Source organism: Phodopus roborovskii, unplaced genomic scaffold (genome assembly GCF_943737965.1).
Source record: "Phodopus roborovskii unplaced genomic scaffold, PHOROB, whole genome shotgun sequence".
Taxonomy (NCBI): Eukaryota; Metazoa; Chordata; class Mammalia; order Rodentia; family Cricetidae; genus Phodopus; species Phodopus roborovskii.
The window spans coordinates 19,508,589-19,524,295 of NW_026126410.1; the positions used below are offsets into that span (position 1 = coordinate 19,508,589).

At 45.1% G+C, this 15,707-nt stretch overlaps 1 protein-coding gene across 2 annotated transcripts in view; it reads right to left on the reverse strand.

The window, feature by feature from the left end:
* Egflam (EGF like, fibronectin type III and laminin G domains) overlaps positions 1-15,707 on the reverse strand; it is a 156,684-nt gene continuing 140,977 nt past the window's right edge. For both annotated transcript variants that reach the window (XM_051182511.1, XM_051182510.1), the window contains 5 exons: positions 13,899-13,977; positions 10,800-10,943; positions 4,270-4,353; positions 1,881-1,984; positions 1-1,180 (listed from right to left, as the gene is read on the reverse strand). In XM_051182511.1, coding sequence (XP_051038468.1) covers positions 1,026-1,180; positions 1,881-1,984; positions 4,270-4,353; positions 10,800-10,943; positions 13,899-13,977 — 566 coding nt within the window. In that variant the 3' untranslated portion in view covers positions 1-1,025. The remainder of the gene's footprint in view (positions 1,181-1,880; positions 1,985-4,269; positions 4,354-10,799; positions 10,944-13,898; positions 13,978-15,707) is intronic.

The window sequence follows — 15,707 nt, forward strand, 5'->3', positions numbered from 1 at the left end:
TGAGTTCTTCCTCGTCCCCTTTATTCATGTTTATTACAGATACTTTCCCTCTCTCAAACAACATGGCGGTGCCCCCACCTCAGTGATACATTCCTTTTAGTCTCTGCACCTTGGACAGCATCATATTCATTCCCTTAAACCATCAGCAAGCACTGAAAGAGAGTGGTCACCTCCCCCAGTGGCCCATCCTAGTCACTCTCTATCATGCCACTGACACTACAAATGGCCCAATCCTATCTCATTTGCAAGAAAAGTGTTAGGAAAGTGTGCTGTAATTAAGATCATCCACCTTAACCTGCAAAAGCACACCCTAAGTGTGGACAGTCTGCGGCTATAAAAATAGACACATACAAAAGTACCGCTACAAAATCAGGGGGAAGCCGTTTTCTTCAATTTGCATCATAAAAAAAGGATTTTTGCATCAGAGGTAAGCTTGGGGAAGAGGGCCACAGTATGATTATGATTTCTATGTTTAATTTCCCCCAAGCCTTTATTTTTATGGACTAGTGAGAGCACATTGAGTCAGCCAGTGAGGAATGGAAGGAGTTAATCTACACATAGATTGGAAGTATGCAGTGCAGGGTCACAGTCATTCTGCTAGTGTCCTCAGTCAGGGAAGAGCAGACTATTTTAATACTGTTCTGTGGGAGTTCTCTCTCTCTCTCTCTCTCTCTCTCTCTCTCTCTCTCTCTCTCTCTCTCACACACACACACACACACACACACGGCTTGCTCTCACTCTCTTTAACATAGCATAGCCACTGAGCTACAGCAGTCTCTGGAGCTTGACTCTATATATTGAGTGACATAGTCCAATGCTTCCTATCCACAGTAGTCCATTGGGTTTGGCCCACAGAGTATTTGTAGAGAAGGCCATCCAGGGCCTCCAGTCTTATGTTCTTCCCATCAGGGTGTACTTTGTCCTTAATGACAGGAAACACACCTGATTTCCAGACCTCTGTGTGCAGCACCAGGCAGGGTCTCCAGACCCCTGGGGTATTGTCCCTTGCACAAGGCCAGCTGGTGTTACTTAGCTCCACAGGTGTTGATGTTTTTCCCATCCACAGCGTCTTCTACGAGGGAGATGTGGTAATCAGTGGATAGTGTGAAATGAGAGATGCAGCCCACAAGGCCTCGCATGTATTGTCTGTTCGTGTGCAGAGCGATTTCCTTCATTCCACCTGCAAGGGGGCCAAGAGAGATGGAGAGAAGGAGGTAAGAAAATGTGTCACCAGTTGGAGATTCTTTATGGACCACCTGAGTGTCCCCTGGCCGAGGACTAACTGTCTAGTGCATCTCACGTGTTAGGTGGTTCTGATCACTGAATTCACCTTTGAATGCTAAAACTGCTAATCTCAGATGTGATTTCTGGGTCAATTGACAATCTGAAAACCCAACAGCTCTCCAATTGATTACTGAGATGTTGTATAACGTCAACAACAAGTACTGTCTTGGTTGCTTTCAATTAAGCTCACTTAGAAAACACAAAAGGTATGAGTTCTTGCTTTTTGTCTGGGTAGCAGATTATCAGCCATTTATAGGAAGTCTATTCATTCTATTCTGAGAGAGGACACCAAGCTGGATCCTCCTTCCTCTGAGAGAACTCATTTGGTTATATTTAGCAAGTTCCTATTCTCTAAACAAGAAAAGCTTGGTCTTCCTGGTGGATGACAAAAGTACAAAAGCAATGTGAGTGAGTCCTTCCTGCTTCCTCAGCCGTGGGTCAGAAGTTCAGAACATGGAAGAATAGACTATTTGGACAGCTTCCTGGTTTCCAGGTATTTGATTGACCCTGTCAAGTACACAGCCCAGGGACAACAAATAGAGGTCTAATGAGGAGGAAAAGCCCCGACAGAGTGAGCTTTGGTCAAGGTCACTTACCCACATACAGAGCCCCATTGATGTTAAGTTGCCTCATCATGCCAGGTGACTTGCCTGTTCTGGCTCCATAGTCATCCACAGTAATCTTCCCAGACTGGCCATCCCTGCAAAGCAAAGGATACTGTAACAGAACGAAATAAACTATCATCTTTGCAGTTAATGCAATCGTTTGGGTTAACAAGTATAAAAGTATCTACCATGTGCTAAACAATAAGGTTGTCTCACACACACACACACACACACACACACAGAGCCAACTTTTGTAGCCCCATGGGAAGTGGGACCAGTCCTGCTCGCTTAACACCTCTTCATTCATTGAGTTTTCAAGAACTTCTTCCTGCTATGTCCTCTGTATTTAAAAATGATGTTCTGGTATAGGAAGACTTTCTGAGGGAACATTCCACTGCATTATTTCTCCCAAACATCTGAAACCCCTGTGTGTGGGCTGTATCATGGGGCAGAACAGAAGAGTTTTTGATCTAGGTTCTGCTCACAGAAATTTATATAGCTTTGGGAAACATATTTAACATGTTTCCTTAGATGTCTAGGAAGGGACTAGTGTCCCCACCATTGTTTATCCTCATATGCATAATTAAACCACAATAACTATGCAAGTTCAAATTCCTCTGCAATGTGTGACTATTCTACCAACCATTTTGACCCAAGGTTATAAGCAGGATATATTCCCTGATGTCCTTGGGACAGCAGTTGGGATTCAATGTGGTTGGAGTTGAGATCCAAAGCATTTCACATTCCTTCAGAGGTGCTTGTGTGCATCCTCCTTTCTAAATGAGTGAGAGAGGAATGAGCCATTCCCAAGATGAATACTTTAGAGTATTTGGAAGTCTGGTTGGACCCTGCATTTTGACTTGTTTTCTAGGAAAAAAAAAAAAAAAAAAGAAATTGAGATCCAATCATTTGTTTTCACAACAGCTAGAATTGGGACTTTGCTAAAATGCCTACATATATATCTGGGCTTTGTGGGCTGCCTGGCAGCAGATAAACTAAGTCTGCTCTTCTGATTTCAACACCTTCTGACCCAGAATGCTGAATAAAGATGATCTTAACACAGCCTACATGGAAGCAAAAGAGGAAGCTGACAATGCTGAGCCCCCATGGCCCCAGGCCTCTCATTGACCAACACCTGCTGGTTCCACAGCAGGAGTTATATTGTATTTTCAGGGAACTGCAATCAGAATCTCTATTCAACTTGTCTTTACTTTGGACTCATTTAACATTCAGTACTGGAATTGCTGATTCAGATTTGCTTTCTGATTTCTAAAATGCATTATTAGGAATAAGGACACACATGGTAAAATTATAAAGACATTGGAATAATCTGCCCAAAGTTAATCAAAAGTCAGGATGGCAATTAGCATTGAGAGAGCATAGTTATGTTGTGGGTGCTGGGTGAACATACATGGTTTCTTATGCTCAGATAACATTCTTTTAAAGGGAAGGATTGTCTATGCAAGGGCATTTAGAGCATTCTTTTAGGTCTTCATGTCCCCCAATTTTCATCTTGTGAGACTTTAATACCCCACTCCAATTCCACTAAGATGTGTGTTCTGCATATGGCAACAAATGCTAGCAAGGATATGGACCAAACTGAACTCTTATGGATTGCTAGTAAGATTACAAAGTAATTCAACCACTATGTCAATCAATATGGAGATACCTCAATAGGTCTAATGATCCAGCTGTACTGGGGTAAAACCCAAGGACTCCAACACTATGTGTCACAGGGATACTTGCATGTTAATGTCCATTGTAGTGCTATGCATAATAACTAAGTTCCAGAAGCAACCTAGGTGCCAGTCCAGAAGATGTTCATAGATATGTGATACATAATTTTTTTCAGCCATAAAGAAAGATCAAGAGTTATATTGTTCAGGAAAATGTTATTAATCAAATCAAGCATGTCTCAAAAAGACAAATACCATGTTTTTTCCCTCTTTTGTGGATTCTTTATTTATAGGAAAGTAAAATCACATATGTACATGTGACATAGAAGTAGAATGAAATTGGCTAAGGGAACAGAGACAAGGCCAACGGACAGGGTAGGGAACATGGATGTATGGCAGACATGTGCTCAGCACACATTATATACTTGTATGAAAATATTGTTTTGTAAAACAACATGGGTGTAAAGTAATTATACACAAATGCAATTTGTTAAGTGTTTTCTCTAGGCCATTTTCTTCCATTTCGAGCATATGTAGGGGTTCAGTTTCTGCCACTGGTGTGAGTACAGGGCATGGGTGGGGTTTGGTGGTAATATGAGGATGCCAGGTAAAGTTGGGTTAGAGGACAGTAGGACTGAAAGGAAGCTGGGTACATATCCACCCTCTTGTAGTCTAGTTCTGTCTCCCTTTTGGTAGGTGCTCACCTGACAGCCTTGACTCGGTGCCACCGGCCATCACTGAAGGAACCATTCACCATGATAGAAGCCACACCACTGCCCAGGTTGTAGCTAAGGGTATTAGGGCAGAACAAAGAAAGAAACAATGAAACACAGTTATTCAGGAAGCTGCCCATTCACAAAGACTCTCACTGCAAAAACTCACCTTTAATGCAAAGTCCTTAACTCAAAGTTGGTACAAAAGGTGGCCACTTTCCAGGCTCATACATGAATGAATGAGTTTTTAAATTTTCAATTGTGGTAGGATAAACATTACACTTACCACCAAAGCCATGTTAGGTGTACGTTTCGGGAGTGTATCCATGTATAATTAACATTTATAATAATTTTCACCTTGCAAAACCAATGCTGTATAGCTCCAGGCCCCCCTCTCCCAGCCCCTGAGCACCACTCCTCCAGTTGTCAGCTTTGACTAATACAGACACCCAGTTAAGTGGAATCACACGTCAGCTGCCTTTTGTGAGTGCCTTCCTTCACATACGTAAGGTCATAGGGGTGATTCAGGCCTGTGTATGGAAGCATTGTAGCTATAGCATTGGGATGCATGAGAAGAGTTTGTCATCCGCACTGGTTTGCACAGTGTTTCTCTGAAATTCCTGTCCACCCTGAACCTTAGCATGTGACCTTGCTAAGAGAGTCTGATGCAATTAGTTAAAAGTGAAGCCACCTATGAGAATGCTACTGCCGATTTCCTTTTTCAAGGTGTAGAATATTCTTTGACTTATAGAATTCATTTTTGACCTGTATGATGGTTCTTTTACAGACCAATAAAAAAGGATGAACATTTTTCACAAATAAACTGTAACAAAATCTGGAAAAAAGAAAGTAAAGCCACACTGGGTTAGAGGACCATCAACCAATATGACTGGTACAGTTATAAGGAGGACACAGAGACACATGGAAGGAAAGGGTATGTGGTGATGAAGGCAGAGGCTGCAACTGTGCATCTGTTAGCTAGAAGCACCAGCAAGCACCAAAACCTCAACCAGCAGCAGCAAAAGAACCTCTTTTGAGCCTGCCGAAGAAACGGTGCTGGCTCTCTAGAAATGTACAAACATTGATGTTTATTTTAATGTTATAAAATTCACAGGAATTTATTGCAAAACTCCTAGGAAACTATGAAGTATTTTCACTTTAAGAAGAAAAACTGTATTGAAGAGTAAGCTGAACTCTACAGAGTTAAAGAGACTTGGTCTGAAACTACAGAGGAGAGATATAAAATTGGGTTTCTTGAAACCTCTGCCCCCAAGTCCTTTGCTATCGGCTCTACCTTGTAGCATTTTAACTCCCAGAGACTTTGAACCCCTCAAGGATCAGAAGACATGGGTATGTTTACCAAGAGCTAGCCCTCTTGACCTACTGTTCACTCAGTTATTCTAATTTCATTCAATCCAGCAAATATTTAATGAGTGACAACTCTGGCTTGGGCAGGGAGCCAACTACCCGGACTTTCCCTGGCTGACATAGTCGGACCACATGCTCAGACCCTCGGAGAGAGGGGCCCACAGGGGTAGCTTTGCCCTCATGGGGAGAGGAGGGTTGTCTACACTCAGTGCGGGGAAGAGGAAGGCTCGAAAGAAATGTTTGTTCCATCCAGAGCACTTGAGACCCTTGTTCAGAGAATAGTGGGAATAGAAAGCAGAGGTTTTCCCAAAGAAAGTTCTATAGCTCATTCATTTCGTAACAGAGTTTCAAAGAAACAATATGGCTACCGCACTGAACCAAGAATAGAAACTGTTGACTTGACAAACCATGGGACAAAGCTGCCACTCAGATCCTAAAATCTGCACCATTTTCTAGCCCACTTTCCCACATCAAGTGTCTCCTATAAAACAGCCAGAAGGTGAGGTTTCTGAGGGTTCTTTTTGTGAGAGGCGATTGCTTCTTGAAGAAAAGAGTGTGGCCTGTAGAATGGCTTAGAGGGTAAATGTGCTTTCCACGAAGGCCAGCAGCCAGAGTTCAAGTCCTGAGACCCATAAGGTGGAAAGAGAGAACCAGCTCCCATGAGTTGTCCTCTGATCTCCATATGTGCACTGTGACACACACACACACACACACACACACACACACACACACACACACGATAGAAAGAGAGAGAGGGGTAAATAAATGTAATAATTTTTAAAAAGGAATGAACATGAAGCAGGACCAGGGGTTGGCATGTATGTGGCTTTGCTGAAAGTGTGGGTAACATGTTATGGATCCTCAGTCTTGTCAACTTATCAACTCTGTGACTTTAGGTGATTCACCTAATTCTATCAAGTACAGGTAAGACACTTTTCCTGCAGGACTATAGAGAAGGTTAACAGAACACACAATAGGAACTAAACAAATAAAATGTAGGGCTTGGTGATGCTTATTCAGGAGATTGACAATGCACCCTGAGGAGAGGGGAGCCAACAATGCTAGGTCCCAGAGTCAGGTGACCTGTGCGTAACTGCAGGGAGCCATACCTGAATGTACCTGTGACTAGAACATTTTCATTGTATTAGAACCAGGTGAGACAAGGTGAACATTCTTTCCTGAAGCCAATAGCTCTCTTGCTTAAAGGGACAGAGCATGCTCAAGGGAGTTGAAATAATTGGGCAGACAAAAACCCCACCATCATGTAAGATAGGGCAACCCAGTTGGTGTCTTTATGACCTACCTTTCCAGGCCTGACTCAGGCCCTGCAAAGAACCACCTGTCCATACTCTCCCTGAATTATTTGTTTAATATGCAGCATATATATGTATATATGTATACATACATACAATGTTTTTTTTTTTTTTTCTGAGACAAGGTTGTCCTCAAACTTGTGAAGCTGAGGATGGCCTAGAACTCCTCCATCTTCCTGTTGCTACTTCCTAAGTATTGAGACTCTAGCCATGCACCGACACACCTGGCTCTACATGTTTTAAAGGTCACCAGGCTGCCCACTGAGCAACCTTGCTTTCAAGCCATAAAAGCAATGAATGAAGGCTGGCCTGGATGTTCTGCCAATAATACTGTACTCTGGATACTGTGAATAGGTTATCCTAAGCCACCTGGTTTGATGTGCATCAATGCCTCACAGGCTAGAACAAGGTGGGCAGCCTAGAAGTGGCTCTGAATCTGGCCTTTAGACACTACTTGGCCATTTTCAGGCCTTCATGCAGTGACACTTTCAGTAATGTCCATTTTAAACCGTGGTGCAGGGTGCTTCATGATGACAGACCTCTTCCTTCTCCCTGATGCCTGAAAGTGTTACGTGGTCACAGTAAGTAGGTAAGAGCATCACATGACATTTATGAAGCTTCCTGGTTGGTTTTGTGCCCCACACATGACAGTCTAGAACGACACAAACTACCGTAAAGCTGAAAGTCACACTCATTTCAGATGAGCGCTTGGGTTTCTCTCTATGTTCAATTCAGTTTCTAAACCAAAGGTGTCTGGCTGGAGAGTTTCATTGCCCTGCTTACTCCTGTTCTCAAGCAAGGATTTCCAGGGCCAGTTAAAGCAAAGGATATGAATGCGGGTGAGGGAGAAAAGTCAGAGTGAACCCTATTATCTCTGGACTTCTCTTCTATTTGTGTTAAAAAACATTGTAACCTTAAGAGTGAGCTTGGTCATACTGCAAAATAGTGTACACTCCAGCTAGGCATCAGTGATGCAACTTCCTCAAGGTCCAAAGCTTTTGTTCTGATTTTTTTTTTCAGTTTTTTGAAACAAGGTCTCATGTAGTTCACATAGCCTAGAAAATGGCTTTGAATTGTTGATCCCCTTGCCTTTACCTTAGAAGAGCTGGGGTAATAGTTGCATTCTGCCACACCTTCCCAGGTGAGGTCCTGATTTTACATTAGTAACAGTAGCAGCAATGACTACATTTTGTAGAGCTCTTATACAGAGCTTCTTTGCTATGTTATCTCACAGAGGCTGTTCTTGCAGAGTCCAGAAAACACTGGATGGAGGTAAGAATTTGTATTCTCCTTATCACTAAAAACTTGTTGACGTGCACTTGGCCCTCTCCAAAAATTAATTCATTTCATCCTCATATAATCCTCCCAACTAGCTTTTTTTTTTTCACAGAAGCGGAGCCAGAGACTGAGAGAAAGTAAGTGACTTGCTGAGATCACACAGCCGTGGTGAGCAAGTGTGTGGAACCCCAAAGACACTTGAGACCCTATTCCTCAGGGTGTGCTTTCTAGAATACTTGGGGTGCTTGATGCCAATAAGATCCCAGTGTGTACCTACACTAAATCCATCAGAGCCTAGGGGTTGGCAAGCCCAGTAATCTACCTTTAGAAAGGGCTCCCCAGTGAGCATAACTCATTGTGTACTGGGGTTTTTAGCCTACCTGCCTATATCACGATCAGCTTGCTCCCAGCCCATCCTTGACTTCCCTTGCGTCTGTCTTGGATGGACGGATGAAGTAAGATAACTACCCAGATGAAAGTGCCCAGTAAGCAGCAATGGGTGGCTCCTGATGTTGGTGTCAATCCTATTCCTGCTTGGGTCCCAAAAGTACAGAACACAAGAAAGCCCAAGGACACCTTCAGCAAGGAGTTCAAGATGGAAATGGTATCCTAGGGTATGAGTTCAAGGCGGAGCAATCGATTAGGAGGTGAGAGGGGCTGGCAGGGGTGAAAGCCAAGCTGGTGGCAGCCAGTGGCCAGCTGTCTCAGGTCTCCATGCATTGAATTCAGCTGGCAGTTGAGGGGGAGTGGGGCCGCCCCAGCCTCCACTCAGCTGTTTTGGTTCCCTCTTCTGGGTACTATCAAGTACTTGAGGCCTGGGTGAGGTTAACCACAGGAAAACCACAGAAAAATGGCTTTGAAGCAGCCAGCCGACAGGGTGGGAAGAGCTCCTCCTCATCTGACTGTGGGGCCAGTGAGGAATGGGGCGCTGTGGTGGGGTCACAGGTCAAGGAAGAAGGCACAGTTGGGGATGAGCTGCCCTCACTTGTCAGTGTTTGCTCTACCTACCGCTACAATGCCCTGTCACAGGGCCAAATCTCAGAACAGGCATGATGTTACAGTCACATCCCCTCTCAAAATGTCTGTTCTTCAAGTTAAAAGCATCATGATATCCTCACCTGGCTGGCAGTAACTTCCCTATCCCCAGCACACACAGCTGTCCAACACCCTGGAATTTAGTCTTCATCATGTCTGCAGGTCAACTCTCCCTCTCTATGTTTCCTATTAATTTCTTATTATTTACACAACACTCTGGGGTCCTCACCAGAGGGGGAGTAAAAGCTTAACAAACATCTCCTCCCCCATGGGGAAAATACCCAGAGCCAGAGCAGAGGCTGAATTTCCTGGTGCAATAGTCACAATGCAGCCAGGTCAGGCCAGGCCCTGGGGATTGACATTTCTAACAAGTTCCCCAAAGGTGTTGCTGGTTGGTGGCAAGCAGCTTTTATAATCTTCATGGCTGGTTTTTCATATTTCACAAGACAGCCCCTGCCCTTTAAACAGTGAGCTCTCCCTCATTCTAGAAAAGAGAACAGGGAAAAAGTGTCCAGGTAATTCTTTAGCCATTGCATAGCCATCCAGTTAACAACTTGCAGAGCAATATACACTAAGTTAAATAAAAGAAGTAAGAACTGCAGGGCAGGCCTTTAATCTAAGCACTAGGGAGGCAGAGGCTGACAGAACTCAGAGAATTTAAGGCCAACCTGATCTCTCTCTCTCTCTCTCTCTCTCTCTCTCTCTCTATATATATATATATATATATATATATATATATATGTATATGTATGTATATATACATACATATAAGTTCAGGTAAGCCAAGACCACATAGTAACACCCTGTTTCAAAAATAAAATAAAATCCATCTACACAGACAGGCATACACACAAATAAAAATAACTTAAAAAATTAATTTTTAGAAAAGGAAGTCAGAGCTTCTGGGACAGCCTTGTTAGTTCCGCTCAAGTATTTACAAGATCTAGGTGTTAGGTTGCTCCGCGGAGACATGACTCTTCATTTCCTTCTCCTCACAGCAGAACAAACCAGCATGAGCCCTAAGGCTGTGGAACTAAGTCAGACAGAAGGAACTTAAAGCCAAGGCTCCCGGAGTTAGATTTTCATATCTTCCCAAGCTGGGCAGCATCATTTCCACGACCTCTAGCCCACAAGTGGAGAGCATACAGCAGGGCACAGAACTGCTCTGCAGAGGGCCAGATAATAAATATTAAGAATTTGTCCAACAGTTCCCTTTGAAGCTACTCCAGTGTGCCACCGCAGCCTGAACACAGTGAGAGACAACATGTAGACGAAAGAGTATGACAGTAGTCCAATAAAACTTGGAATAAATTGGCAACATTGGGGAGTGGTGTGAATTTGTCTCACATGCATAGATGTCGCTGAGTGGGGGGGGGGGGAGGAGACTCAAATGAGGCTGGAGCCATTGGTTCCTGCCAGCTTCAACAGAGTGTGTTTGGGGTTACTGCATCAGTCTTCAGCACAGTCTGTACTGTCTGAGAAGAAATTGCAAGTTGCTGCTGAAGGCAGAGGTTGGGAGGAAGTTACCTGAACACCAGGGCTCCATCCCGAAGGCCCAGGGAAATGAAGTCACTGTTAGGTCTCAAGGGGCTATCTCCCCTCCATAGCAATAGGCCATCCTTGGCAGTTGTCTTAAATCTCATGAAGGCATTTGATCTTGATCCTGACACCCTGGAGGAAAGGCACAAGGGAGCCCATGAAATCAACCACTAACATCTGTTTTGAGTCATCCCTGCCTTCCCTAAGCAACCTAACGTGGAGATAAACTTCCCTCTCTGCATCCACATGTACCGGGAAAATAGAAGGAACACAACCCCTATTAGTCACACCATTCATAGAAAGGTCTGGATGCTCAATGAGCAAGCGGTGTCTGACCCTACAAGGAGACATTTACAGAATAAGACTTTGGCCAATGTCACAGTCCCAGGCAGGTGGCCTTATGTACCATACTTTTTCCTTTCCTGCCCTGTTACTGGATGGCTCTTGGGAGGCAGCCCCTCATTTCCCAGAAGAAAGTGGGCTTCGCAGTTGCCACAAGGCTGAAATCAGTGGTTTCTTTGGGCTTTAATCATACCAGTGGAAGGGCAGCATGGCCAGCAATGACTGTCCTTGGGGCCATTCTGGAGGGAAGGGGAGATGGACAAGGCCGGGATCTCAAAGGATGAAGTGGCTATTGGTCTTGGAAGGGTGCCAAGGCAGAATCCTAGGCCAAAGCACAGGAAGCTATGAGGATAATGAGTTTTAAGCAGGATGGCTTCTGGGCTATATGCATCTCTGGGAAGAGGCTCCTGGGCTTCTGTGTGCCTGTCACTTCCTAAAGCTGGTTTAGAAATTCATCTGGCTAACATTATCAGCATTCATCTGATGTGGCCTGAGGGTCTCCAGCAAAAGGTGAGGCAAAGCAAATGTAAGTTAATATGCATTAGCAAGACACTACTAGAACCTAAAGCCAAGGTTCCTGGAGTTTAGATTTTCAGATCATCTCAAGTCAGCCAGTGCTACTTCCATGGCTCTAGACTGCAGGAGGGGCAGATACAGTAGAACAAGGGACACAGGCTAGTTTAACTTCTTCCTTAGCCATTCTGGCAAGAAGAGTGGGGAGAATGTTCTTCTTTCCATCCTCCTATCAGTGGTACCATCACCCTGCCTCCCTCATACCTAGTTCGGGAGCTGTACAGTGCATTTAGTATTAAGTGCTGGTGGGACTTCTGTCTAGGCTTGGCATGGCCAGATCTAGATAGAAGGCACCAATCTTATCTTCCTCATGCAAGAGGCCCACCAGCCTAGCAACAGGCAATTCAACCCTGAACAGTTTCCCAGGAACCTTCTAATCTCTGACCCTCGTTCCACGCCTCCCCTTCCATTGGCAATGTGGACTGTAATGAATCAGTAAAGAAAGTCTACATCTCTTATCAGTGCTTGGAATAAGAGCGGACATATAACTTATTGTCCAATTTAGTCTGGGGAAGCTTCCTTCTCTTTAGTGAAAGTCCTTTATACTTCCATGGGACATTGCCCAGTTTGACAAGCATCCTGTGACTGTCCTATGAGCAGCTGGGGAATATGCTGAGGGTAACGAGGCAGACATATGAATGAGATTCTGGGTCTTTCTTTAAGGATACAGCACATTCTCTGGATTAATCAGCCCAGCTGAAGACTGCACTTGTTACAGGTTTAGGACATTTTATGTTACTTGAACCTCTGAAGGCATCAAACTGAAATAGCTCTGAAACACTTTCATGTGTGTGGTTTTACATGGGTGACATGTACCTACTTGTAAACTTCAACACATGCACTCCAGTAGAGGCTCAGATTTGAAGCTTCTCTATCTCCTGCCACCACAGTGCTAACTCCCCTTAACTGTTCATGGCCTTTGACTAAGCACTATAGGCTGATGACTCGAACTCCTTACTTAACACTCCGCTTTGGGGGGGGGGGACTGAATGACTTTCTATCATTGGTAGGGAAGGACCAAAGAAAGAAGCGGGTGTATCTTGGCTGGGAATGTGTCTCACTTAAATCGTCATACTAAGGCAACAAACAGAAGCTGTGATTAGGGAAGTGAAGAAGGGTCTACTTCCTCCCACAGAACCATGCCTCTCAATCTCTCCTAAAAGGTCCACCAACCTGGAACTAAACATTTAACTATATGAGACCATGGTGGCCATCCTTATTCAAGCCACTATAATAATCTGATATTCCTACAGTCACCCTAATGACCCAGAAAATGATCTTTCAAACAATTTGCTTCTCAAAACTCAAAATTCTAGCATAAAGCAGAGTTTAACTTTAGGTTAAAGATTTGTCATGTGTTACTATGTACCCAATCTAAAGGGAAAGGAAAATTCTAGAACAGTTTTGCTGGTGATTGAAAGGTGGATGAACATCACCAATGACAAAGGACCAAGGGACAAACCGAAGTTGCCAACAACAAACTTGGCTGAATAGGCAGTTCTCTAAGAGCCAACTTCATTCTTGCCACATGTACAGGCTGCTTGAAATTCTAGCCCATCCCTGCCTCCAGGGAACAAAAGCTGTAACGTGGGCATTTATATCACGCATACTGTCCTTGTGTCCACATGAGGAGAACCGAGCAATCTTCACTGAACAGACAGAACCTCAGGAGGACAGTGGACCTTTGCGAATGAAGAAATAGGTACTGGTCTGGCATGCAAGGGCTCTGAGCTATTTGCTTGGGAGCAGCTGAGTCCTACAATTGGCTCCAGGCAGATCTGCAGGCTATGTCACAGAATAGCACAGAGCTAACAGCCTTGTTAGGGTCAGGGGTGGGAAGTATGTCACCACGCTCTGGCTATAGGAGCATCCAGTTCCTTCTGCTTCACAAACTGGAACATTGGAAATCCCAGGGGCAAGTCACATTCTTCCAGGCCCTTTGACCAGAAAGGTTTGGAGTACTTATAATGAATGGGTTGTTTGAGAGTCTAACGCCTTCAAGTTTATTTGTTTTATTTTGTTCTTGTTTCTATGTTTATTTCGTGTGTTCCTCCCCACCTCTGGCCCATGGGGAGAATTGCTATCTGGCATGGAAGATAAGGATTAACTCTAGGAGTGATGCTGAGAAACTGACATCCAGGGTATAAACAAGCTGCTGTGCTGGCCCATTACCTCTTGAGGATATTTGGATTGTCATAGGTCAGGTAACTGCGGCCGATAAACTGTGGGATCTCGATGGCTTCTGTAATAGCTGAGACAGAACAGAAAAGGAGGTTATGAGGCATGTGGCCCTCTTGACCTCTACACTCTTACACATGGCAGTAACATGGCAGGGAAGCTATCCATGGGAATGTGACGTTTGACAGCTTGTCAGCCCCTTCCTCTTGGCTGTGCTTGCACTGGCCCGGCTCACAGCAGCCTGGACCATTGGCCTGGCAGTGGTTCCCCCCCCCTCTCTTTTCTGGGGGCTGACTGTCGCTGTCACTGGCCTTGGCACTGCTGAGAAGGCTTTGCAATGTGATGAAACTTGAACTATCCCCAGTGCTTCTTAGAAGCTGGAGAAGAGCCCGAGCTGTGTGGAGAGCAGCTGGGGATAACCCCAGAGTTTTGCCAAGGAAGGCAGAGAAAGTCATCTCCAAACAAGGCCCCGTGGAGCTGTGGGGTTCTTTACTTAGGGCTCATCTACAGCTCTGATGTGGAGAGAGTGGGGAGGGCAGTGTATCAGCTCTGACTTTCCCCAAGCCCTCACCCCGAACTCATGAAGGAACACAGAGTGGGACAGGCCTGGCTATTCTCATTTCAAGATGATGAAAATGAGAGACAGAACGGTCCCAGCCCCAGCCCCTGCTCCCCTGAACTGAGACTGCAGCAGACCCTGAACCAGAGTGGCTGGCCTCATTCTGGCTCCTGCCCACCCCTTACTTTCCAGTATTTTAGGAGTGGATCTCCTTCCTCCCAGTTTCTCATCACTTGCTTTCCCCAAGGAACCACCCTTTCCTACACATCAGAAGAGCAGGCGTGAGAGCAGGCGTGAGCGGAGAGGGTCTCTGCTGGAGAAATAACCGTAGCACCTCCTTCCTCTTTGGAATGATATGGGGGAAATGGCGTAAAGAAAGCAAGGTAGAATGAATCTCACATTCGAAAACACAAAGGTGTGTAAAATGAAAGAATATCTAACTAGCTGATGAAACAATTACAGAAAACACGTGGTTGATACCAAGAAGACATGGTGTAAGGACTCCACACCCAGGAAAGAAAATGTGTCATGTGATGCTGTGGACAATGGGGAGAGTTTAAACATTAAAGAAAAAGAGAGAATGGGAGAGAAAGGTTAGTAGATAGCCAGCCACTGGGCCAGGGAAAGGGAGACACGTGAACTGGGAAAGCTAAAGAAGAGAAGCAAAACGGGGAGGAATGAGCTCCCAGGACTGGAAGCAACGGTTATGGGGCGAGGAGGAAGAAGAGGAGGGGGGGGGGGAGGAAGCTCTTGGTAGAGGGACCAGACCTTTATTTCAGGACCTGTGTGCGCTAAGGGAGTGGGAGAATGCCCAGCTGACTGGCATAGGAGTCTGGCCCTGGCCTAAACATAACCAAGAAGGCCCCAGTGGGCTCCGCTCACTCCAGGGTGAGAGGTAGAGTCAGGTCCCATTGCTGCTGTTGTTGGCCCTATCTGTGGGCCTGTGGCCAACAGCCATCCTTCTCTTTGGACTTCTTAAAATGGTCATGATGTTTTTGTCACAAGTTAGCTCTGCAAACAGCCTCAGGAGATGTCTGTGTGTGGGAGTTAAGTCCAGCTTCCTGCCAGCTAGAACCCCTGCCCCAGCTCAATACTCTCTGACATACAACTAGGAGAAAGTCTGCTTGGGGGCCCACTCCGGAAGGCAGATCCATGGAGCCTTGGTTGCTGTGTCTGATGCCCCCACCCCATCTCCCTTCTGCCTACAGTTGGCTGCTCTGAGCTCTTGGCCTGGCCCGAGCTGG